Source organism: Vigna umbellata, chromosome 1 (genome assembly GCF_029865625.1).
Source record: "Vigna umbellata cultivar VRB3 chromosome 1, Vumbellata_1.0, whole genome shotgun sequence".
NCBI lineage: Eukaryota > Viridiplantae > Streptophyta > Magnoliopsida > Fabales > Fabaceae > Vigna > Vigna umbellata.
Window position 1 is genome coordinate 89,669,923 of NC_142165.1, and position 27,286 is coordinate 89,697,208.

Consider the following 27,286-nt stretch of genomic DNA (forward strand, 5'->3'; position numbering starts at 1 on the left):
TGATAATAAATAAGTAAAATAATATAATAAAATAATAATCACGTCATTCCATTAACAACAGAAAAATTAAATAATTTAGACTTTCAAAAGTTTATTAAAGATTAAACTGAAGACATCCAAATTTTATTATGAACTAAAAACTTAATTAAACCTTCGAAACATAATAAATTTGAATTCTAAATTTGGAAAATCTGATAAACATAAACATAAAAATATATTTATAAGAGATCTATTCCTACATTCATGGTTTTTTATTGAATCTCCGCCTAGAGTTAGTATTGAAAAAGTTTAAATTATTTATATTTAATTTTTTTGAATTACAAATTTTGTAAATATATTATAAATTGACAATCTAAGATACATTTTATATTACATCCTTTGAAACCCAATTGTACAATATATTTATATTACAATTTTTGTAAATATATGTATAGGTGAGATAGTATATCCAAAATTTCTTAACTAAATAATTTAAAATTTATTGAATTTTAAGTTTTACAATATAAAATACATTTTCTATTATATCCTTTGAAACCCAATTGTACAATATTAAGTACATATTCGTTTATACAATTTGTAACAAGTTTTTAAATTCTGAGTTGCACAAATTTATAATTAATTTTGGAATTATGCAACCAAAATTATTTGTAATTTATTAGTAATTTGGACCTTATCTACACTTATAAAAGTGCAAGAAGAAAGAATCAGAGTGCTCAAAGAAATTGTCAGCCCATTTAGAATCTCCCTAGCTATATTTGATTGGGCCTGCTCCTCGATAGAAGCGGCTTATTTACTCCACCCTCTTTTCTTCCTGCTCTCAAATTTTTTTTTTGCTGCAGTCCTAAATTAGGAAAAGTTAGTTTTACCCTTATAAATTTATAATAAAATAGGACAAGTCTTCACTCCACCTTCTTCCTTTTTGCACTGAAACCTTTCTTCAACTTGGTTTCTTCTATGTCTTTGTTGAGTCTTTCTTCATTGCTTTGATTCATCATTGAAACTCTTTAAGTGGTAAGACATTCGTCCCACATTTTGAATGGTTGATTTTCATATATCTTTTTGGATTTGGTAAAACATTCTAGATCGAACCTATTAGAACCCTACAATGAGCCTATACTCATGTCTTACCCAAAACACTACAGATGATAAGAAAACAAAAACAAAAACAAAACCTATTCCTCTATTCAATCGATGATGAAGAAACTGAAACAGATGTTCTATAACTTAAAGAGCTTCAATGGTGAACCAAGACACTAAAAATTTGTTTGATTTAAAACAAGAATGAGAAAAATGATGGATTCAATTTCCACATTAACAAAATAACTATGATAAAACAAAATGAAAATGAAGAAAGTTTTGGATGGGCGCGTAGAAGGATGAAGTGAAGACTTGTCCTATTTTATTATAAATTTATAATTTATAATTTGTTATAAATTTATAAAGGTAAAAAAGGGTATTCCTTAATTTAGGAGGTGCAGAAAGAAAAGCCCTTACTCCCCCACCCGACAGGATCAGGCCCGGTAAGGAAATTCGCTTGACCCCGTATGAAAATCAAAACATTTTTCTTTGAAAATCAAAACATTTTTCTTTCTCTCGTCTCATTTGGTCACCACCTCCAGCTTCTGCACCAGGCTTTTCCCAACTTCGCCCGGTCCCGCGATCTCACTGCTCATCTTTCCTTGGATTCTCCACACTCCATTGCAGATCGATAATTGCAGCATTGGAAAGCACAATTTCACGTTTTCGAAAAGCGCAAACAAGATTTGAATGTGGTGAAGTAGTGTTGCTGGTTTGGGAACGCGATCCATGGAGTGGACGACGCTGCAGCACCTGGATCTGCGCCACGTCGGCCGTGGCGTTAGGCCTCTGCAGCCTCACGCTGCTTGCTTCCATCCTCACCAAGCTCTTGTCGCCGTCGCCATAGGAACCTACATCGTCGGTGAGACACCAACCACTATCTCTTTTCGTACCTCTTCGATTCCTGGAACTTAGTTTACCTTGTTAATTCGCAATTCAGTTTGTTTAACTGTGTGCTTGTTATGGTCGTTTGATGGTACTTGGACTTGAAGCACTAGTTTATTAAGGCGCGCACTATAGTAGAAGTAATCTTGTGTACTGATTTGATCCGTGACATCTGAGCCGTTGGTAATTAACAACGGTTTTGCTGTGTATTCACAATCACGTACAATGAACTATGAAGCAGACACTCAAACGCTCATATATATATATATATATATATATATATATATATATATATTTGTTGTTTGATGAATGCTCCTGCGGCTTAATTTGAATTGAAACTTTAGTTTTTGAAGGCACGCACCAGTAGAAACTACTTTTTATGTTGATTTGATCCGTGATACCTGAGCTGTTGTTAATTAACTACTTTTTTACTGTATATCTATAATCAACTTGTTAGGAACTATGAAGCAGATACTATCACCTCATGTTACATATATTACCGCATCCAAGTTTGAACTATGAAGCATACATTCTTTCTCTCTCTTTCTCTCTCTCTCTCTCTCTCAAACGAACACAAGCTCCTAGATTTGTAATATTTTGGTATATGTCATATTTTCCTATAAAGGTCTACAATTGTGTCATGGCTTTGTCATGATGTTTAACATCTCAGCCAAAATTCCTGTTGTGCGCCTATTTTTAAAACCTTGTTGCCAACACTTGCTATTACTGAGCCCTCTGGAACAACATATAGATAATTTCTCCTTACATCTTTCAAAAGGAAATTCATAAGCATATGCTGAGGAGTGAGGTTTTTGAGGAAAAAAGGGAAGGGAGGGCAAATATTTAATTTCTAATAAATGTTCTCTAATTAAATGAATAATCAATTTTTTAAAATCATAGAAATAAAGCTATAGATTAGTATAAAGTTGAGATCAACCTGTCCTAATAGACCTAGCCAATGTAAAGAAGGAATAATTATGCATAAAGGGAAAAGTACTATATATATATATGTATACATATATATATATATATATATATATATATATATATATATATATATATATATATATATATATATATATATATATATATATATATATATATATATATATATGAGTTAAGTATGTCTTTAGTTCATGAGCTTTGAAATAAAATTGGAATTCGTCCTTGTTCGAAACTTTGATACATTTTGGTTTCCAAACTTTAAAAATAAATAGATATAGTCCATTCAACCCAATTTTGCTAAATTTATTTAACATGTCAAATGCGTTCAACAAATGACATTGAAACGAAAATGTGTCAAACAGAGTAAACAACTCAAATACTAACATGAAAAACTTTTGACACATATAAAAAAATTTTAACTTAATTGGATTGAAAGGACTATATCCATTCATCTTTAAAGTTTACAGACCAAAATGTATCAAAGTTTGAGGCAGGAACAAATTCTAATTTCACGTCAAAATTCAAAGACTACAAACATATTTAACTATATATATATATATATATATATGCTTCTTTTTTTTTTTTTTTATAAAGAAAGTTGCTTAATGTGAATCAGACTCAACCTTTACCTTCTATTGTCAAATTTTAAAAGTGTCAATGGTGTATTATAACATAACCATAGCTGAAAAAATTTAAAATATTGGATGTATGCATGTAATAGATGAGTCCCACAAGGGTCATGTTGGGTCTGGTTTGACAAGCAGACATGTAACCAAATGTTTTTTCTATAAACAAATGATTTATTATGAAAGTTGAGAAAGATTCAAATGCAAAGGATAAAATATCCTCAAGGAAAAAAGATGTCACAAAAAATGAAAAGATAAAAAAAATGGATGAAAAACATGCAATATTGCATGCCAGACACCTGAGGAGGGTCTATGAAATATACTCCTATATAAATGCAATACTGCAAAGAAGGTAGTAAACTTCTTGATTCCTAATGAGCTCGATAAAAGAGTCGAGAGAAAATTCTAGCATATCTTTCTAATAAAATACACCAAAAAATAGCCAACTCAGAACAATATTAACTCTTTACAGCATGCCTAGCGTTATTGAATCCTTGACAATAATGCGCAGAAGGCTGCTGAAGATTCTTGGGATAAACCTGATGTTCACCAAAGCCAAGTCATTTTTCTAGAAAAATGAAGCTGCCAAACAATGCAAGAACAAATAGCTGTCCACATTACACAACAATCAGGAGATAAACTTAGGGATCTTTGAATCTGAAGTAAATCATTGGTTTTAATCCGATCAAGAACAGTAGTCTGAACAAAGAATTTGGTCAGGAAGGAGTGCATGATTATCACAAGAATTTATTCACAGGGCAGGAAGCATTGCTGTGAAATGAAGTGAGAAACTGAAATAGGATTTGCAAGAAAATAAATCTTAGATGTTTAGAGATCAAATCCTCTTATCTTATGTCGATTAGAGGACAAATAGATTAGTGCAACAATGTCATAAGAGACTGAACTATTGTTTGTAGCTTTGTAGGTTACGAATGGCTGTCATTGTCAACTACTTTTAGAAAATATGGGTTTAGTAATGCATATGTTATTGTCTTTTCTTTTTTAAATTTAGTCGGGATCCTAATCAATCTGTTGTCTTGTGTAAATAAAGTGTTTTCCGATATTTAAAAGTCTTGTTTGAGTTTGAGTTGAGTGGACTTATTGCTGTTTCCTTATGCATTTCCTTGTGTGTTGACTTGATTTGGGTTTAACTGTTTTACTTGATGGTTGTTTCAATGTATGCAGAATTTGATGCATTAACAGGAAGCAAGATTTCCGCTCTTGACATTGGGGCACCTGTTGTACGAATGTCTTATAGTCCTACAAGTGGGCATACTGTGATTGCAATCCTCCAGGTTGATCATACCTGAACTTTTCATGTGCCCTCATTCCTCCATCAAAATAATCCCTTTGCTGTGTCTGAAATTCTTAGTGGAAAGTGTAGACATGCTTTCACTATGAAGGAAGGATGTAGTTTTGCAAAAAGATTGTGGTTTGTTCAGAACCATTAATTTTCTCTCTCTTGCACACAAATGTTCAGGATTTTATTTTCTGATTTTTTTTGCTGTAGAGGTGGTAATATGCAAATAAAATCTTGATGGATGTATTGTGGATGATGTGGACAACATTTTAGGAATTAGGATCTTACTGAACTGATGAAGCATTTGACTTGATGAAATCCAGAAAAAAAAATTAAAATTAAGAAGTTTCACTGAAAAGAATGTTTATAATTATTCTTTGATTTTAATATTACTGCTCATTTAGATATAAAAAATGCTTAAACACAGATTCTCCTATTCATTTGAACTTTTTTTTTCTTATCCGTTTCAATCTTTTATGAATTTCGTTTGTTTCATATTCTGTTACTTAGGTCTTGGGAAGCAAGACCACTTGCTATTCCTGTTTTATTTTTTAGCTATGCCCCTCAATTGTATTCTGTATTCGTTTATATATTGTGATTGGGTTGTTCTTTTCTTCTTATCATGCCTGTTGGTTTCTTTTACATATGTAGGATTGTACAATACGGTCTTGTGATTTTGACTTAGAGCAAACATGTGTATTACATTCACCAGAGAAGAAGACAGAGCAAATTTCTTCTGATACAGAAGTTCATATGGCTTTGACCCCACTACAACCTGTTGTTTTCTTTGGGTTTCATAAACGAATGAGTGTGACAGGTTGGATATGCCTTATAATGTGTTTAAACAAATATGTTTGTACTAGTTTGGTTACTAATGGTGATTGTTTCTATTAAATATTTTTTTGCACAAATGAAGTTGTTGGAACTGTAGAAGGTGGTAGAGCACCCACAAAAATTAAGACAGACTTGAAGAAGCCTGTTGTCAACCTTGCTTGTCACCCTCGTCTCCCCGTACTGGTAATGTTTTCAGTGTGCATCATTTTAGGAGATTACGTTTTCTTGTAAGTACATGTGATGTTGTTCTGGTGTAAGACACTTCTAGTGATGAGTTTCTTATGCTAATGATATACTTCAATCCTATGTTTTTTGAATTTGACTGGATTGTTTTTCCATCACAGTATGTTGCTTATGCAGAAGGTTTGATTCGAGCTTATAATATTCATACCTATGCTGTTCATTACACACTACAACGTAAGATGATTTCTTACATATTCATTTCCTGTAGGCATGCTTTATATTAATATTTTTTGTATTTATATTGTTTTTACTACTCAGTTGACAATACCATAAAGCTTGTTGGTGCTGGTGCATTTGCCTTTCATCCAACTCTGGAATGGATTTTTGTTGGGGATCGACGAGGTACACTTCTGGTATGGGATGTATCAACTGAGAGACCTATTATGATTGGAATGTGAGTGTAATTTACTATGATCGGCTTTTTTTCTTGTACCATGACTGAGGCTTAGTATCATTGTCACCTATGGTTTCTTATTTATTATTATCCTGAGTTTATATGTAGATATTTGAGTTTAGGCTTGTTGTTATGGTTATATGTAATCATTTTTTGTTATTGAAATTTCAGAAAACAAGTTGGTTCTCATCCTATAACATCAGTTGCTTGGCTCCCCATGTTGCGCTTACTTGTAACTCTATCTAAGGATGGAAATCTTCATGTTTGGGAAACACGTGTTGCAGTTAATCCTAATGGACCTCCTACTCAGGCTAATTTTTTTGAGCCTGCAGGTTGGCTATATTGACTCTTCCTGCCTTCACCCTGAAAACCTGATGACTTCCTGTTGGTGTTGAATTTTGATAGCTTATTTTAATTACAATGCAGAATATTTCTGCTTCTACTTTTCCTCTCTCCTTGTTGTTATAGAATGTTTTAATAGATAGATATATAGTGAGGAACATAATAACACTAGTCATACTTCATTCTTGTACTCTTTTTTCTATAAGTGTTTGGCTAACATGTATTAAATTATGATGCAGCTATTGAATCAATTGATATCCCTCGAATCCTTTCTCAACAGGGTGGAGAAACAGTTTATCCATTGCCACGCATCAAAGCTTTAGAGTTTCATCCAAAATTTAATTTAGCAGCACTAGTTTTTGCAGTTACGTGCTACCTTACTTTGTTTATACCTTGCTTGTATGTGAATGTGGAAGATAAATTGGTGTTTATTTTAACAGAATGTGACAATAGCCGACAGCTCAAAAAATAGGGCCAGATACAGTAGAGAAGGGAGAAAGCAACTTTTTGCAGTTTTACAAAGTGCACGAGGATCTTCAGGTAATTGCTTTTATTTTTGTATATAATTAACATTAAAGATATGCTGATGGTAGAAGTGCTTTGCAGCATCTGTTTTAAGGGAAAAACTTTCTGCCTTGGGTTCTTCTGGAGTGTTAGCAGACCATCAACTTCAATCTCAACTACAAGAGCATCATCTTAAAGGGTAAGTTAGAAAAGGGTTCTTCTGTGTTTGGCTTATTTTGTATTTTGTTTGGTTTCATGTTTTGATTAATAATTACAAAATGTGTTACTTTGTTTTCAAAGTTCATTTTGTTTCTACCATTTCCTCTTCTAAAACAGGAAATAAAGTGAATATGGGAAATGGGAATTAGAACTTTTTCTTAAACCACTTAGGCTTATATCTATTCTATTCTTAAACCACTTAGGCTTATATCTATTCTACTCTGAAGAGTTTGGTCTTGATTGGCTATCCTTCTAGGGAACTTGATACCAATATCAGCGTAGGGTTTGGTCAACAAATCTAGTAGTATTGAAGTTGTTGAAATATTGTGCTTTAATTAGTGAAATTTGAAATACTGCACTGTAAATTTTCTGATTTGTTTTGTTACACGCACGCAAGCACTAAGTTGGTTATATCATTAGCCAATGTCACTATGGTGTGGACACATCTTGAGTTGCGTGTTAAGTTTGCAAGATTGAGAATCTGTAGATTGTTGAATATGTCCAACAACAACTAGGATATGCTCTATAATATCATCTTTCAATTTTGTTTCCGTGACTCACCTTGAAAATCAAGCTCATAGAATGAATTGAACCCCATTTATATACTCTAATTTGGTTATATCATTTTCATAGATGAGTTGATCCTAAGGGATTGATCTTGTTTGCCTTACATATTCTACTCATTGTCATGGAAAATCCAATTGGATTACTTACTGTTCAGTTCAGTTGTGGTTGCGGAGCTACTCTTGTTCAATCTTCTGCCTTTTGTTTTACACGTGTACTGCAATTTTTGGTTCAGCCATTGTTACCGCTGACCCATGGCAGCAGGCTCTTATGTACTTGAGGAAGCACCTCTGCTTGTCTCTGGAGTGTGCTGCTGGGATGTAAGCTCTTAAGGGGTTGAGATCTTGTATCATATAGAGATATGGTTAATTGTCGGTTCTAATAAAGTTTTTTCAGTCCTCAACTTTTACATTGATTTTGAGGTTAAGTTACACCTTAAGCCCAAAATCTAGGAGGAACGTCTCAAGTGAAAACTCTTGCTACTGTGAGAAATGAAAACAATAGATGTAGACAATGGAATCATGTTTTAATGGTTGGGATTAAAAGATAAATGCACATAGTTTTCTTAAGTAGTCTTACGGTCACTAACTAATTTTTAATCTTGATCATAATGTATGGTTGTATGACTTATACTTATATTTCTTACATTCTTAAAACGGGGACTGTTTTTACCACACACACACACACATACGTATATATTGTAGTGACAGCATGAGGTAAAAGAAGTAAATCTTGATCAAACAAACATACAGAGATGGTCAAGATTATTTTCTTGAATTTTAATCTTAACTATCCGTTTTAATAATACAGTTGATGCTCACTTCTCTCATCTCTTACCTAATACATTTATATTTACATGTTAGAGTATTTATTTTTGTATTCAATTGTTGTATGCATTTATGTTCTAAAATCAAACCAGTACTTTTATTAATGACTATTTTTTATAATATCTTTTAAATTTGTTTCTTCCTGTTGCATTAAGTTGTCATATATGCATAAGTTGTTACAGTAGCCTATGACATTCTTTTCAAATTATTATATTATGATCATTGTAAAGTGGAACATAAAGGAGTGTCTATTCTATTTGATTTTTACTGAACCTTAAATAAGATGGAGATACATATATATATATATATATATATATATATATATATATATAGAGAGAGAGAGAGAGAGAGAGAGAGAGAGAGAGAGAGAGAGAGAGAGAGATGCCAAAATAGATTTAAACCCATGAACTAATCTGACTCACCACGGATTCAGGTCGGATTGAATTGGAAAATATATTTTTTTTAAATGTGAGTTAAATTGAACCCGACTTGGTGGGTTCAAGTTGGGTTAAAGGTAAGTTGACCTGTACCCCACTAACAACTTTTTAGTTTTTTTTACCATTTTTTCATATTTTTATTATAATTATTTACTACTTATAATTATATAGGTTGACAATTTGATCTTTTTGTTCAATAATGTTTGAATAGTTTGGATGATTAATTTATTTATTGACAAAATATGACACTTTAATTTTCAATTTCTATCTTTATAATCATGTTTAGAGAAATATGTGACCACTTTGATTGTATTGTTATACAAAAGTGAGCCGAGTTAATCCGTTTTGATTGTACTGCAATAAATATATAAAATAAATTGGATTAAAACATTTTTAAATAAGTCAACTCATTTAATCCATCAATTTGTGTTAGGTCGAATTGGATTACAAAATATTTGGCTCACCAAAAAGTGAGCCAACCTGTAATGAGTCTCGTTAACTCAATTTGGCACCGAAACATATATAACTGAAAAGAGTGTTCTATTCTATTGAGTAGGCACCAAATGCAAAAAAAGGACACTGTTATATTTTGTTCTATGCATACCAAATATAGTTCTAAATAAACAAAGCAACGGTGTTCCATTCCATTTGGTCCTATTTTGTTCTGTTCATGCTACCTTAGGGACGACTTGGTGGGATCAGTTGCTGCTCCTGTCTAATTGTTGGGTCCAAGATAATCTATTATTTCATAATCACTATCCACACTCGAAATTTAGTCTTCTGGTAAAAAAATTGTTGAGTTTAAGCATTAAGTTATCAGTTTGAGATTTGACAATGGTTGGATTCTTCCCTAAAGTCTGCTCAATTAATTTTCGTAAGGATCTTATGTCACTGTTGATATCTGTACTATTTCTTGCAGCCAAGGGCATCTTACAATATCAGATATTGCGAGGAAGGCTTTTCTTTATAGTGTATGTTTCTAATTTTATTTATTTATTGTTGTTGTTGAATTGGAGTTTATGTTGCATATGGAACTGATCTTGTGCTGTCATCAAATTAAGACTAAAGACAATAAGTTGTCTTTAAGAAATAACAAAAGAAACATCTAGAATTAAGTCATTTAATAGGCTTGTCAATCTCTCTTGATGTGTAACAGAGAACACACTCCAAACAGTTGTTGGCAAAACACCACAGACTAGCCAAGAAAGTAATCCTATTCCAAATTTTCTTGAGATCACCGTGCCTTTGAAAATTCTAGCTTTCCTTCTCAGCTACCATTGACACCAGAGAACCACAAAAATAGACTGTTGCCACAAAAGTTTGGCTTTTGTATCTATGATGCACGAATACTATACGAGTATCAGGTACATGTATCTGACACGACAATTCGTGTCATCTTGAAAAATATAGGTTATGATATGCTCAAATACGTTTATAGTATATATAGAATTGTATATGTTCTAAATGTATAGTATGTTTGATGCATACCACACCGTATGTATTTATACTATTTTACATAATCAATTATAATAAAAACACCTAATAATTAAGAATCAATCATCCTAATTTCCTAGATTATGTAACGATTAATTTCATACAAATCTGTAATAGCTAATTATATTCTAAACACTTTCCCTCAAGCTGGAGTATATATGTCATATGCACTAAGCTTATTACAAATGTATTCAAGTACATCTTGAATATTCAACAATGAAGGTAACAAAACATCTAAAACCAAAGGAGGAGATATGACTAGGTCCTCATATATTAGAATGGATGATTGAAAAACTAGAATTACATATTGATTGAGACTTTTTGGAAAGGTAGATCTAATATGTTTTCCTAGTTGACATGACTCACAATCTAAGGTCTGGAGACCACTTAATTCAGGACACATCTTTTTTAATTTGGACAAATGAGGATGACTAAGTCGATCATGTAACACTTTAGGATTAGGAGCAGCAACACAAGACACCCTTGGATGAGATCCAAAATGGTATAATTTTCCAACTTCATATCCTTCTCCAATCTCTCTCCCCGAACCACGCTCCTATATAACAAAAGATTTGTGATCAAAGGTTATTGAACAATTTAACATTTTGGTCAACTGGCTTAGGGAAATTAAATTAAAAGGACAATTAGGGACATAAAGGACAAAGTTTCGATTGAGAGAGGGAGACAAGGAAACATGATCGACTCCTTTTGAGGAAGTTTTAGGTCCATTTGCAAGGGTTATGAAATGAGGCTTTTCTCGAAAGGAAATGGATGAGAACAAAGAGGTATTACGATAAATGTGATCAGAAGAACCTGAGTCAATTACCCATGAATTTTGACCTTCCATGGATTGAGAAATGCAAGTTGTTGATGTACTGTGAAATTGAGATGTCTGTGCCAAGCTGTTAGACTTTAACCTTAGATATACTCTTGATATTAAGTGGAAGTTTCGGTCTTCGAAATATTGGTGGTTTTGGAAGGGAAACCATGTAAGGAGTAGCAATTCTCTTGAGTGTAACCTATCCTTTTACAGTATGTGCATTGAGGACGTCCCTGACCTCCTCATCCTCCTCCTCTAGTACTACGTCCTCCTCTTCCTCGTGTGGCAACCATGACAAATGGTTCCACTTGTTCATGCGCTTCTTGAGTTTGAGGTACTGGGACGTGGAGAAGGCGAGTGGTCAATGTTTCCATGAAGGGGACCTCATGACTTGTCAGAAGTTGATATCTGATATGATCAAAATCTGGATGTAGGGTACAAAGGATTAACACCATGTAATATTTGTCTAGTTTCTTCTTGATATCCTCAAATGAGTCCGCTTCTTAAAATATCATTAGTTTTTCGACAGCAGATTGAGCTTTAACCATGAAGGACACCATATCATGGTTTGCCATTTTAAGAGATGCAAGCTTGATTGCCGTGTCATAGAGACCTTGAATATTGTTGGCATAGATGATTTGAGCTTTCTTCCAAAAGTAGTGACAAGTTTTGAAAGCTCTCAAAATATAAGAAGTTTGGGTTCCACTGATTGCCATAACAGAGCACACAACTGGAAATTTGCTTGTTTCCATTGATCAGCTTTTTCTGCAGGCACATGGCTTCCATCTTGCTCAAGGTGGTCATAATGTCATTGCCCAAAGAACCACATTTCAATGGCAGTAGACCATGATAGATAATTTTTTCCATTTAGCTTCTAGGAAATAATTGATGGACTTTCGGAGAATGAAAGAGTACTGCTAGATGCCATTTCTGAAGAAGAAGAAACTGCAACAGCAAGGAGCTAGAAAACCCTAAGGGTTTAGACAAACTTTCTTCAAGGGAAGCTTCGGGACCCTTTCGAAGAGGAGTTTTGAGGGTCAGAATGGGGAGAGGAAGGACCGGTGACCGCTGTGGAGGTGTCGTGATGGCGATCAGACGAGCAGAGGGCGGCGCATGAATAGTATGCGCTTGTTCACGGTGCACAAAGATGGAGTGAATAGCGGCGCGTGAAGGAGAACGGGACCCTGGCACTGGCGTGGGTGGTCATCGCATGGAGAGGTGAACCAGATCCGGTGGCGGACGGTGGTGGACAACGGCGAAATAGTGAAGAACAGTGGCTGACAACATTGAAGAGCTTCAAACTGCAATGGATAACTGCAGATAGGGATTGGACAACCGCAGACAACTACAAACAACACAAGACATATGCTACGAGACAGAAACCAGAGTAGGATCGACCCGTTCTGATACCAACTTGAGATTGAAACTGTAAAAAAATTGTAGAGGACTTGAAAGATCCCTCTCTCTCATTCTATATATAAGAAAGTTTTGATACAAAAGTACATGAAAGATTACAGGTCTGCCCCTTGACCTAGGTGCATACCTAGGTACTACTACTATGTATATTAGACACACTACAATGATGATAAATAGAGTAAATATTATAAGAATGATAAATAGGATAAATATTCTAAGAGTTTCTTACGTCAATTATTTCTGAATGATACCTTTACATATTTTTTTAGCATTTTATGGAGGGCCATGCAAAAATTTCTCCTATATCACGCTTGCCTCTTATCAGTGTTCTTGATAACAAGCATCATCTGAAGGACTTTCCAGTTTACGAGGTATGATTCATGTAACAGTTTGTTTTGAAAAGTTTGTTATATTTTCTGTTCAATAAACTGACACCATTTGTGCACTGCCAGCCTTTTCATTTGGAGCTAAATTTCTTTAGTAAAGCAAACCGAGTTCTGCATTATCCTGTCAGGGCATACTATATGGATGGACTGAACCTTATGGCACATAATCTTTCTTCTGGATCTGACACTATCTACCGGAAGCTATATACTTCGGTAACAGAGATATTTTTGACAAACATCATTCTGTATTTGTGATTTTTTGTGGAGATTTTCATTTTTCATAATATTGATATGCTGGAAGTATTTATATATTTCAACTGAAAAATTATGCAAATTTGGAAAATTCATCCTTGTAATGTTATTCATTATTTTTCTATAGATTCCTGGAAATGTGGAGTACAGAGCAAAATACCTGATACACAGTAAAAGGCAGCGGTTATTTCTTGTAGTTTATGAATTTAGTGGTGCTACAAATGAAGTTGTGCTTTACTGGGAAAATAGTGATGCACAAGTAGCAAACAGTAAAAGCAGCACAGTAAAAGGTATTTCTAACTGGAGTAAGCTTTTTTCTCAGTCAGGTTTCGGTCATCTGTTACATTTTAATAATTCAAGTATCTGTCTTGTAGGTCGAGATGCAGGATTTGTTGGCCCCAATGAAAATCAGTTTGCAATCCTTGATGATGACAAAACAGTATTGAGTGTATATACTCTACCAGGAGGGGCCTCTCAAGAAGCTAAGGACAATGAAAATGTTTTTGAAGAGAACCCAACTGCAACTGCAGAGACAACTGTTGGGTCAATTCGTGGCCCAATACCGTATATGTTTGAAACTGAAGTTGATCGTATCTTTTCTACTCCATTAGGTGCTTGAATATCTCAACCATATGTGAATCCATTTATTTAACCGTTAACAGACACATAGTTGTCACTTGTTGAAATTAGAATAGCATTAAGTATTGAAAGTGATTTCTGTGAATGTAGATTCATCTTTGATGTTTGCTACTCATGGAAACCAAATTGGAATAGCGAAGCTCATACAAGGTTACAGTCTATCAACTTCAACTGCCAATGGCCAGTACTTATCAACCAATAGTGAAGGGAAAAAGTTAATTAAGTTGAAAAGAAACGAGATTGTGCTTCAGGTATCATTTAGAAGTGTGTTTTTTTAATTATGGTTACCAAATTGCTCATAACTGCATCTTTGAAGTTAAGTGAAAATAGTTGGAAAATGAGTTAGAAAAAGAGGGAAACAAATTGCTTAGTATTCTATGTGTTGGTGAAGGTTGGGTTTGCCTCATGGATCTCCAAACAAAAGTTTTAATTTTAGAACTTTTGGAACCAATAGAGAGAGATGCTAAAATGGTTTTATGTTTTCAATTTGTAGTTCTGTGGGTATTTTGTTGGAAAAAAGTGCTGGAATTTTGTGGTTGATTCTTTGGCCTTAGAGTTCATTTGGATACTTCTGTGTTATGCTAAAGGACTTTTTAAGGTGGTTGTCACTGGTAGACATTTAGAGTGATTTTTCAATGTTACATGTTTCCTGTCTTGTATATGCAAAATTCCTTTCATTGAAACAATATGGAGGGTAGTTGTCTGTGGGTATAATTTCTAGTAAAAAATTACTAATACAATTTATATTGCAATGTTAGAAAGTCACTTGGTCACCTGTGTCATCAATTATAGTACTTACGTGTGACTCATAGGTATGTTTAGGTTTGCATTGACTAAGGATAACTTAAATACAATCTATAATGTTTGGACAATTTTCACCTTACAACTTAATTTATTGACTACATTATAGTGTATAAGCGGATGTAAATCTCATTTTACAAATCAATTTTATAAGGTTGGTTTAGGCCTAAAACTCACTTTGTAAGATGGTATTAGAATCTATTATAGCGAGGTTTCTTAGGCTTATTGGGTCATTGATTATTGGACCACTCACAAATATCTAGTTCTACACTTAAGGTGTGCAATTCTCTTGATGTTAAAGTGTGTTTTCGAGATTTCATGTCAATTAGAGCTATGGTCAAATTATAGTATAAGAGTGGATGCCAATTATAGATCCATGTTTGACCGCTTGTATTACCAGTTTTTTATGCTTCTGGTCTATAGCCCTAGGCATTAGGAGGTTGGAAAGCCGCCTGAAATTTAAACACCCTTAGTTTGGGAAGGGCTACGTATGGAAAGGTTGACTAGAAAGGCTAAGTTAAGCATCATAAACTATAGCCACTAAGATGCAACTCTTAGGCACTCTTAGTATCACATTGACTAGAGATGTGATTTAAATAGAGCTTATAAGGCTTGAGCAGTCCTCATCTTTGAAGTGAGTATTATTGGGTTGAGTTAAACTTTAAGTCCAATTTCTAAGAAACCATAAAATTGACTCACCCAGATCATAAATGGTATTATTTTAGATCCATTGTTGGGACACCTACATTTGTCATACTCCAGCTGGTGGTTCTAAGTGAGGGAGAGTGTCGGAAAGTGACGTTAACTGCAGTAACTTCTACTGTGGTTGGAACCTCTTTGTGGACTGCCTTAATTGGAGTCTCTATAGGAGTGGTATAGTCCCACATCAACCATAGATATGATTTAAATAGAACTTATAATCTTGGGTAGTGCTTACTTTACTAGTTGTCACACTCCAGCTGGTGACCCTTGGGGGGTGGGGGGAATGGTAGAAAGTGATGTTAACTTTGTGATCTCTTTTGTGGACTGTCTTAATTGCAGTCTTAATAGTGGTTTAGTCTCACAACAACTAGAGATGTGACTTAAATAATCTTGGGTAGTGCTTACTTTACTAGTTGTCACACTCCAGCTGGTGACCCTTGGAGGGTGGGGGGAATGGTAGAAAGTGATGTTAACTTTGTGATCTCTTTTGTGGACTGTCTTAATTGCAGTCTTAATAGTGGTTTAGTCTCACAACAACTAGAGATGTGACTTAAATAATCTTGGGTAGTGCTTACTTTACTAGTTGTCACACTCCAGCTGGTGACCCTTGGGGGGTGGGGGGAATGGTAGAAAGTGATGTTAACTTTGTGATCTCTTTTGTGGACTGTCTTAATTGCAGTCTTAATAGTGGTTTAGTCTCACAACAACTAGAGATGTGACTTAAATAAAACTTGTAAATCTTTCATAGTCCTTACTTTACAAATTGATTTTGTGGAGTTGAATTAAAACTTGTCTAATTTCTTAAAGTAAGAATGGGAGCAATAAGGATCTAATGAGCCTTTTCTATCCTCCCCCTACCCATCCAAAATAAAAATTGTTTCGATCCTTCATTCTTGCTTCAGGTGATTATAGGGTTCCTTGTTTGTGGAAATATTATCAAATAGCTCTGTTTCATTGTTCTGCTAGGTGCTAATATGTGTTTTTTCAAATTTGGCAGGTGCACTGGCAAGAAACTCTTAGGGGATACGTTGCTGGAATATTAACAACACAGCGAGTCCTTATTGTTTCAGCAGCCCTTGATATACTTGCTGCCACTTCTGCAAATTTTAATAAGGGACTTCCTCCAATATCCTTTATACTTATTTCTCTACACCATATACTTATTTCTCTACAACATGAGCAAACCATTTATTTACACTAGTGAACTGACTTGTTAAGAGGGAGGGGCGGGGTGGGGTGGGGGATTGGAGGGAGCATAGCATCCTCTCTATTGAGGGGGAGGATTTCTTGGAACCTCTTTTTACCTGCCTCTGCTTCAAACTAATAGACCAAAGGGTTTCTTAAAATTTCTCCCCTCCTAATTTTAATTTTTTGTCTCACATATTCTCTTTGTGGGAACCTTAACTCATACTCACTTTAGATCTCTATTGTGGGTTGGGCCGGCCCTCCTTTTTTCTACTGCTACTACTATCAGTATACTTGGTTGGGATGGAAAAGTTAGGCCTATCCTCTCAATCAGTATGCCTTATGCGGGTAATTCTTCTTGCCGCATGCTAGGATGTCATAATCTGTAACCATAAATTATTTGATAAGCATATTCTATTTTTGTTTCAACTACTGTACATTTCTTTGTGCAGTCCTACTGATCTATTTATGAGTTTCTCGTGCAGTGTTGGTTGGTTCTTTGAATGACCGGTTGTTGCTTGCTAACCCCACGGAAATAAATCCTAGACAGAAGAAGAGGGTTGAGATCAAAAGCTGCCTTGTTGGTCTTCTTGAACCAATTCTTATTGGATTTGCCACAATGCAGCTAAGTTTTGAGCAGAAGCTTGACCTGTCAGAAATATTATACCAAATAACATCAAGGTTTCCTTCTTTTCTTCCTTTAAAGTAAGAAAATTTTAACTTATGTTTTAATAGTGGAAATATTTGGGTAACTTTACCTAACAGGTGCAGTTTGCTGTGCATATTTCCATTTTGTTGGAAGTTAGTGTTGGAAGTCCCACATCGACTAGAGATTAGACGATTTTATAGTATAAGTGAGTGCAAATCTCACCTTACAAGTCAGTTTTTTGGGGTTGAGTTAGGCTTAAAATTCACTTCTTGACATAGTATCAAAGTTATTGTTATAGTCTATCTTAGCGAGATTTGTTCTTTATTGGACATATTGTTTCACCCGTTATCAGACCACCGATGAGGGTGTGTTGGAAGTCCCACATCAATTAGAGATAAGATGGTTTCATAGTATATAAGTGAGTGCAAACCTCACTTTACAAGTTGATTTTGTGGGGTTGAGTTAGACTTAAAAACTACTTAACATTATTACTGAAAATTGGTTTAATTAAATCAAACAGTAACACAATATGATGTTAGTAATTTTTCTGTGTTATTGAAGTTATATGTATAAAAGTCGAGGCTTAGGTACCACTTTTTTTAAATATTAGTTCATGAAAGTCATGACTGTGAGTCATGACTACTGTTGGCTTTTTAATTGGTTTCTGATTGTTGTCCTACTATGCCTTCACAAGACAAGATGATTAAGGATGGTGAAGACCTTAACCATTACAACAGATTATAAAAATCATATAGTTGATGCGGTTAGAACAAGGGGAGGCAGTGCTTGAGGTTTGACCTTGATCTAGAGCCATGACTTAAGTAACCTGGAAAAATGAGACACTTCACACTGTATTTTGTATAAATTTTTAAGTGGCACCAAACTTCTGATATATATATATATATATATACACACACTACACAATGAATCGTATCTAATGGGTATAAAATCCAGGTTGTAGACTTCAAAAACACTTTGCTTTTCATAAATTTATATGAAAGCTTGTAACACTTACACTGTAATCTTTTATTGGAGTGCAGGTTTGACAGTTTGCGCATAACACCAAGGTCTCTGGATATTCTTGCTAGAGGATCTCCTGTTTGTGGAGATTTAGCCGTGGCTTTGTCACAATCAGGTCCACAGTTCACTCAAGTAAGCAACATAATTCCTTGCTCTTAGCATTTTCGTTTTGGTTTATTTGAAAATATGAGCAGGTGAGTATTTTCATCACAGGTGATGCGTGGAGTTTATGCTGTGAAAGCTCTTCGTTTTTCCACTGCTTTATCTATTTTGAAAGATGAATTTCTGCGTTCCAGAGATTACCCAAAATGCCCCTCCACATCTCATTTATTTCACCGGTTCAGGCAGTTGGGTTATGCCTGTATCAGGTAGGCAAAGTTGGAAATTTGATTGTGCTTTTGATATTTCTGTTGTACATAAAGGAATTATTGAACTATGATGTACGTTTCATTTATTCCTTATTAGCTTGAACTGTGTCTTGAAGATTTTAATCTTTGTTAATATGTTAAGGTTTTGTTTTTGTTAGAATATATGAAAAATAAGTCCAGATTCTCTCCAGTTTTTCGTATTGTCCCTCTACTAAACTTTTAAAATACATTAATGTTGGTATATTAAAACATCAAAATCAGTGTCCATCAATCTATTTTAAAGATTCAGTAGAAGGACAACACAAAAAACTTGGCAGAGAATCGAAATTTGAAAAATATCTTATAATGTTTCATTTCACATTCTTGTGATGATATCTTTGAGTAATTCAGAATATCTTAGATTATCTTTTAGGAAAGTTTTCACATTTCCTTATAATCTCTAAGGATCTATTTCAATATCTTATAATTGGCGATTTATTTTCGTATTTAGCTAAGGTAAAGGGACAGGTATATATATGACAAGGAAATATATAATAAGGATACAAATATGATGAATATCACCCCAAGGGCTTACAACATGGGTCCATGAATCAGTCCAACTTTAGTCTCCTTGTTTCTAAATATACAAATAATAGAAATGTATAAGTTTTCTTTCATATTCTTTGTATTTTGTACTTTTGGGTTTAGTCTCCTTGTTTCTAAATATACAATAGTGTAGAAATGTATAAGTTTTCTTTCATATTCTTTGTATTTTGTACTTTTGGACAAGCTGCCGGACTCATGTTTCCAACCGAGCTTTTCTGCATCTGGCCGAGTTCTCTTGTTTCCATCCAGGCTTCCCGATTGACCTTCCGGGCTCCTAGGCCAACCTGCCAGGCTCCTGGGATGAGCTGCCGGGCTCCAAGGCCAATTGTCAGGCTCCTGGATTGAGTTGCCTTGAAGTTCAGCTGGGTTTCCGGGCTCAATCCTAGACCAAGCTGCCAAGTTGCTAAAAAGCCGGGTTGCTGGGTTCTCCTCATGGCCGGGTTGTCGAGGTATTGTTTCAGCTGAGCTGCTGAGCTCTTCTTGCAGGACCAGGTTTCCGAGTTCACTATATAGGCAGGGCTATTGATCTCTTCCTCCAAGAAGCCAGTCTTCTTTCCAAAAGCACCTTCCTCATTTTTTTTCACGTGATGTCAATTTAAAACACGTTGTATCCCACTTGTTGTTAGCTGATCCGTGAATTGTGGCATGAAATTAGGGCAAGTAGTAGTTAGCGTAGAGAGGAGCCTTCATTCCTATAAATAGAAGGGTCTGCACCATTGTTAGGTTCTTGGGTTTGGAACCTAACAAGAACACAATCAAAAGATGGAGATAGAAAGAAAGAATGGGTTTTTTGTATTATTCACAGTAAAAGAGACCTCTGTACAAGAATGAGTTGGGAGCATAACCTCCCTGGCTGAGGGCATAACCCCTCTCTACAAGCTAAAACGCCTGACTTTACACAAAGTATATTCCATAATCCCTACAGAGTTACTAGAGCTCTATTTATAGCAGTTCTGACCCGCTTCCCCTTTTACAACCGACACCCCCACACCCCTAACTCCTAAACCCATCTAATCTATAATCCTATATCCTAACATTACACCCCGCTTCAGAACAATCTTGTCCTCAAGGTTGGAAACGTGAGATTTGATCTCCTTGCTCCGCTTCATCATCGTGTACTCATATTATTGGAACCCTTTGGCAACTGCACTCCAATTCAAGTCTGGAGGTTTGGGTGGTGGCAATTCCTCCTCCAATAACTTCCATTTTTCTTGGATTTTATTAGCTTCCAGCATTCTGGTTACCTCATTTCCAGAATTATAAGCCATGAGGAATTGTTCTTTGATGTCTTTCAAAGCTTCAAAAAGTTCTCTCCCCTCTGTAGGTGCCTCACGAACGGCAAGGCCCTTCTTTTGTTCGCTGGTCCACCTCTTCACAAAATCCGTCCTGCTCTCCCGGACATTGATTCTTCCATCCACCTTTCCCTCCTCATCCTTCATTCTAATGGTAAGCTCGTTCGGCCAATGACTAGGAGACCGTTTTGAGTGTAATACCGTTCGGCCTTTTACTGTAGCTATAAGACCGTTCGGTTCCTCCCATCCTCTTCCGTTCGGGTCCGGCAGTCCTCTCCCGTGCGGATCCGGCAGTCCTCTCACGTTCGCTTCCCGACGTCCTCTCCCTTTCGGTTCCGGTGGTCCTTTCACGTTCGGATCCAACAGTCCTCTGCCATGCGATTCTCTTCTCCATATCTTTATGCCGTTCGGCTCCTCCCCCTGCATTCAACCGTTCGTTCTTTGATGACCAATACCGTTCGGTTCCCTGGCTGACCGTGCATATTCCAGACTGACCCCACACTATTAGTGGCTCCCGATCGGCCTGGGTGATTGGCCTCGGATCACTCGGCAACTCCCGATCGGCATGGGTTATAGCGATCGGCCTCCGACCGTGTCACCTCACCACTCGTTCGTCCCCAAGACGACTGGTCTTCTATGGTCTCGGACCGCTCGGCCAATGACTTGTAGACCGTTTTGACTGTACGATCGTTTACATTCGATGCTGGGACGTATTCCGCAGTTCCCAACAGCTTACTGGCCGCCACCCTTTCAAAGATGGTACCCCCGTTCCGTTCTCCAAATCGGATCACCAGCGCTCTCTTCAACCCTTCCCAAGAATTGTTCTTGGTTTTTTCCCTCCAAAAACGGAACCAATATGCGGCATACCCCTCCATATTGATGAAAGCCAACTGTAATTTCTCGTCTTCGGCCACCCTCTGGACCTCGAAAAACTTCTCCGCTCTGCCTATCTAAATCCATGGTTCGCCCCCTTCAAACACGGGCAACTCGACCTGTTTCCTCCAATTGACCATTCCTTCTTGGTTACCTTCTCCTCTTCTTCCCCTTTCGCCGTCGGGTCCACCCCCATTATCATTCACCGACGATTGGCTCTCATCCTGATGCTGGCCCTTGTGACTGTGGTTACGTTCTCCAAGCACTTTCAAGATCGCTTGGATGTCCTGTCGTATCGCCGCCGTGTCTGCCTTCATCTCGGCTATTGCAATCTCGACAGCCTCCAAGTGCCCTTCAACTGCCACCACTCTTCCCTCCATCATGCGCTAACGTCTTCTCTCCAAATGGGATCCGGCAGTTTCTTGATTACTTCTTCATCCTTCACCCCCACTCCGATCCGGCAGCGTCTCGATATGGTAGTTTCTTGAAACGGCAGCTTCTCGAATTGGCACACCCCACTTCGAATCTGGCAGTTCTCTCTTGATGATTCGGCAGTTCTCCCTTGATGATCCGGCAGTTCGGACCAATTTGTTAGGTTCCTGGGTTTGGAACCTAACAAGAACACAATCAAAAGATGGAGATAGAAAGAAAGAATGGGTTTTCTGTATTATTCACAGTAAAAGAGACCTTTGTACAAGAATGAGTTGGGAGCATAACCTCCCTGGCTGAGGGCATAACCCCTCTCTACAAGCTAAAACTCCTGACTTTACACAAAGTATATTCCATAATCCCTACAGAGTTACTAGAGCTCTATTTATAGCAGTTCTGATCCGCTTCTCCTTTTACAACCGACACCCCCACACCCCTAACTCCTAAACCCATCTAATCTATCATCCTATATCCTAACAACCATTGTAAAGACTCTCTTGGATTTTTAGTAAAACTTTGTTGAGATCACTCCAAATTTTACTTTTCTTGGGAGTCACCGACTAGAGGTTCTCCTCAAAGCTTCTTCTAGCCTCCTTCCCTAGATTAGGTCTAATCCTTCTAGGAATTTGCATTATTTCCATATACGATACTGAACCAATTCTTCAACATCCATCAAGTGGTATCGAGGTCGTCATCTCAACATTGACCTCATCTTCTTCATTGATTCTGCAATTTAACTCCAGTTCATGCGCCTATGAGTTTGGAGGCAAATTCATCAAAATATGATTTTCTACACATGCTTCTCTTTTTTCTGTTATTCAGTCCATCCATTTGTTACCTGTATATGAGTAGCATTGATGAAATGGAAAGGGTTTGGTTATTATATTATGACTTCTATTTATTTCTGTTTCTAGATTGATTGATTTTTTGGTTGTTATTGATTGCCTCGTACTCCTTGTATAATACTTCAAATTGGCTTTCTCTGGCTTTAGATGTTTATCTTGTATGTTGCTTATATCAGTGTTTTTTTCCTTTCATTTTATAGCTTAGATGTGTTGGTTGATCTAGTGACATGCATCTCTTTTGTGAATGTTGTAACTTGGAGCTTCCATATGTTATGTTTTGGCGTGCAGCTGGTACTGTAGTTATTTGAATGTCATGATCTACAAGTTTGTTACTTCTCTAATTGAAGGTTATTTTCAGGTTTGGTCAATTTGATAGTGCAAAAGAAACATTTGAAGTTATAGCAGATCATGAAAGTATGCTTGATCTGTTTATATGCCACCTTAATCCAAGTGCCATGCGGCGTCTTGCTCAGAAATTGGAAGAAGAAAGTCTTGACTCGGAATTGAGGAGATATTGTGATAGGATATTACGAATTCGATCAACTGGATGGACACAAGGTATATTTGCCAACTTTGCAGCTGAGAGTATGGTTCCTAAAGGACCTGAATGGGGTGGTGGAAACTGGGAAATTAAAACACCTACTGCTGTGAAAGATATACCTCAGTGGGAGCTTGCTGCAGAGGTGACACCATACATGAAAACTGATGATGGTACAATACCATCCATTATTGTAGATCATATTGGTGTGTATTTAGGCTCAATCAAAGGAAGGGGCAATATTGTAGAGGTGAGGGAAGATGGTTTGGTTAAGGTTTTCATGCCTAAAGGTAATGATAATAAAATAAATGGACCTGAAGCATCTTCTGTTAAATCTGTATCTAATCATCAGTCGAATGTGGTTGGTAATACCAAAGGTGATTCGTTGATGGGTCTGGAAAGCCTTAACCAACAGCTTGTCAGTTCCTCTGCTGATGAACAGGCCAAAGCAGAAGAAGAATTTAAGAAATCCATGTATGGAACTGCTGCCGATGGCAGCAGTAGTGATGAAGAAGGAGTATCCAAAATAAAAAAGTTACACATAAAAATACGGGACAAGCCAATTGCCTCTTCTACTGTGGATGTGAATAAGATTAAGGAAGCCACTAGACAGTTTAAACTTGGTGAAGCGTTAGCTCCACCTACAAGGACCAGGTTCTCAACTGGTGGAAGCCAGGATCTTGGCCAGAATTTTTCCCTGCCTCCAGCAACTACAGGGTCAGATTCTTCAACTGTTTCAACTCCTGGTGACATTTTTGGTACAGATACATTGACTCAACCTGAACTCGTTTCACAGCCAACTAGTAGCGTTGTGAGTGGGGGACTTAAAGCAGGACCTATTCCCGAGGATTTCTTTCAGAATACAATTCCATCCCTTCAAGTGGCTGCGGGATTACCCCCTGCTGGAACTTTTCTCTCTAAGTACACTCCAGGGGTTGAAAATATTAAGACAACTCCTAATCAAGTTGGTGCTTTTGAAGCTGATGCTAGTGTTCAAGGTGGTATTCCCCCTCAAACCATTCAACAACCTGTTGTTTCCAACGAGTCCATAGGACTTCCTGATGGTGGTGTCCCACCACAATCCTCATCTCAGGCTGTGGTCATACCTGACTCTCAGCTACAGGCTACTCAGGCTCAAATTTCTAGCCAACCTCTTGATCTTAGCATACTTGGAGCACCAAAGTCTCCCGATTCAGGGAAGCCTCCACAAACTGGTTCTCAACAAATTGCTGTGCATCCTGGACAGGTATGTAGAAAATAAACATGCAGCGATATCTGAATGACACGAGGTTCCATGGTTTTCTGAAATATTTGTTTGTTCATGAGTGTCAAGGGAAGAATTGGGTAGTTTTGCGAGAATTAGATGATCTGGATTGAACTTACGTCTAGATAAAACAAAATGGAATACACCCTTTTTAATTTTCATGTCATAATTTTTCAGTTGCTGGAGAAGAAATTAGGACAATTTGCCTGAGAAAAGATCTTGATTTAGCTAGTGTGTTTATGAACATGATAGATTATTTCTTTGGATAATGACACAACTAGGGAATTAGCTTTTCTCTGAACCTGCGGGGCATATATATTGTTTCATCATTGTTTCCAATCTAATCTCATGAATCTTCTGACAGGTTCCCCGTGGAGCTGCTGCTTCTGTATGTTTCAAGACTGGACTCGCTCACCTGGAGCAAAATAATCTTTCAGATGCATTGTCTTGCTTTGATGAAGCTTTTCTTGCCTTAGCTAAGGAACAATCTCGTGGAATCGATATAAAAGCTCAAGCAACAATCTGTGCTCAATACAAGATAGCAGTCACTCTTCTCCGGGTACTAAATGCAATTATTCAATTTGAACGATTATTCAATTTTAAACGCAAGTACGATAGGATGGACCTATTATAAAAATGTACACACGTTTTTTTTTTTCTCTAGGCCATAAACATAATAACCGTGTTAAGACTCCTGATGTGCTGTAAGTGATGTCAGGTGACTCCTGTTGAATAGCTGAAGTACCAAGCAGGGTAAAATAAGCTGTAGTACCAAGCAGGGTAAATTAAGACAGGTTACTCTGTATTATAAGGTTAAAGGGGTCCAATTGATTCAAACTTTTTGAATGATACACCTCCTATGCTTGATACATATTCAGGTCAATCCAAACTCGAATTGGGCCTGTACTACACATTCTAAGCAGTTCATCTGAATATATGCAAAGAAAATGTCATGTTTTTTCCGTATCGATCGTTATCTACACTATTTAAACTGAATCTAATTTTTGTAAACTTGTACAGTAAAGTCTTTAACCTTGCGGTGTACAAATGTTGGCTTTCTCTGTTTAGACATGAACCTTCAAAATTGCTTCGACTCTATAGTTTAGTAATGCAGTGGATGGTTGATGAATTGTATATTACCTTCATTATTGCAGGAAATTGGACGTCTGCAGAAAGTCCATGGTCCGAGTGCAATAAGTGCTAAAGATGAGATGGCTAGACTTTCACGTCATCTTGGTTCCCTGCCACTTCTAGCTAAGCACAGAATAAATTGCATTCGAACTGCCATCAAAAGAAACATGGATGTACAAAATTATGCCTATTCGAAGCAAATGTTAGAATTACTGTTGTCTAAAGCACCTTCAAACAAGCAGGAGGAATTTAGAAGCCTGATCGACCTGTGTGTTCAGAGGGGTTTGACAAACAAGTCCATTGATCCTTTGGAAGATCCCTCACAATTCTGTGCTGGCACCTTAAGCAGGCTGTCAACTATTGGATATGATGTCTGTGATCTCTGTGGAGCCAAATTTTCGGCCGTGACTGCACCTGGTTGCATTGTCTGCGGAATGGGAAGCATCAAGAGATCAGATGCTCTTGCCGGAGGAGGACCAGTTCCTTCTCCGTTTGGTTGAGTGTCTGAGATGGATTATAATCTTTGTTATATATGACCTTTTGTACCCCCGCTGAAAGTATTACAGAGACAACCTTGTAGAGAAAGTATACAAGAGACTATGGGGTATCAAATATTGCGCCACATCTGGAGAGATTGTAAGGTTTATCATCTATTGCGAACACTGCTTTCGAGTTTTGATGCGATTGTGGGCTCTCTTTTTTTCCTATGATGCATTGCTTGTGATTACAGAGTGTGTTGTTGTCCTGTAATGTAGTTGTGTTGTTCTTTTGCCATGATAGAAAAACGAAGTTGCAGATCAATTGCATTTCGTAAATATTGCTCTCGTCCTTTACGGTCAGTATACACATTCGGCTATGCATGTAAATTTAAGATGGGATATTATTTGATGTGCATATGAGAAAATCGACAATTTTTATCCAGTATGATCTGAAATCCCAGGGAAGAGTTGTTGCACTTGTGTTTATGTATTGTTGGAAAGCTTACCAGATGAGAAATGATGGAATGAGTTTATCGATTCATAGTTTTATCATATTATAAGGATATGGATTTGAAGATCATTTAATACACGGAAAATATAATTAGCTAAATCTTGCTTTTTAGAAAGCAGCAGCTTAATAATTTTTTAATTAATTTTTAAACTATTACTATTAAGTGGAGTACTGTTAACACACGTCAATATATTCTTTTATTAGTTAAACTTTATCAGAAATTGAGTTTATTCGATTGGACATTAGAGTTGTACAATTATTATATCTAACAATTTTCATTCAATAATAATGTCTCGTAGAATTTGATATTTAAGAAAGTATAGTTAACATGGATCTTTTTTTATTCCAAAAATCACGAACCTGGAGTTTATATCTAGATATTGTTTAGGAATAAAAGTAAATCTAGATAT

General features: G+C 36.3%; 1 protein-coding gene across 1 annotated transcript; it reads left to right on the forward strand.

The window, feature by feature from the left end:
* Positions 1–1,589: 1,589 nt before the first annotated feature.
* Positions 1,590–26,841, forward strand: LOC124826557 (uncharacterized). Its single transcript, XM_047299399.2, has 24 exons — positions 1,590–1,939; positions 4,719–4,828; positions 5,485–5,650; positions 5,750–5,850; positions 6,012–6,084; positions 6,169–6,304; positions 6,476–6,636; positions 6,886–7,010; positions 7,087–7,186; positions 7,253–7,349; positions 10,117–10,168; positions 13,197–13,298; positions 13,380–13,526; positions 13,693–13,855; positions 13,940–14,176; positions 14,295–14,455; positions 16,705–16,833; positions 17,123–17,240; positions 17,378–17,573; positions 18,582–18,693; positions 18,775–18,929; positions 23,312–24,737; positions 25,120–25,314; positions 25,910–26,841. Exons 1-24 carry the CDS (start codon positions 1,807–1,809, stop codon positions 26,384–26,386), a joined length of 4,872 nt encoding a protein of 1,623 aa, XP_047155355.2. The 5' UTR covers positions 1,590–1,806; the 3' UTR covers positions 26,387–26,841.
* Positions 26,842–27,286: the final 445 nt, after the last annotated feature.

Excerpts from the sequence above, each read along its gene's own strand:
- LOC124826557 (XM_047299399.2), top strand. The coding sequence starts at position 1,807 with ATGGAGTGGACGACGCTGCAGCACCTGGATCTGCGCCACGTCGGCCGT. Across the intron at positions 7,187-7,252 it reads AAGTGCACGAGGATCTTCAG|CATCTGTTTTAAGGGAAAAA; the intron begins GTAATTGCTTTT and ends AGTGCTTTGCAG. Across the intron at positions 13,299-13,379 it reads AGGACTTTCCAGTTTACGAG|CCTTTTCATTTGGAGCTAAA; the intron begins GTATGATTCATG and ends GTGCACTGCCAG.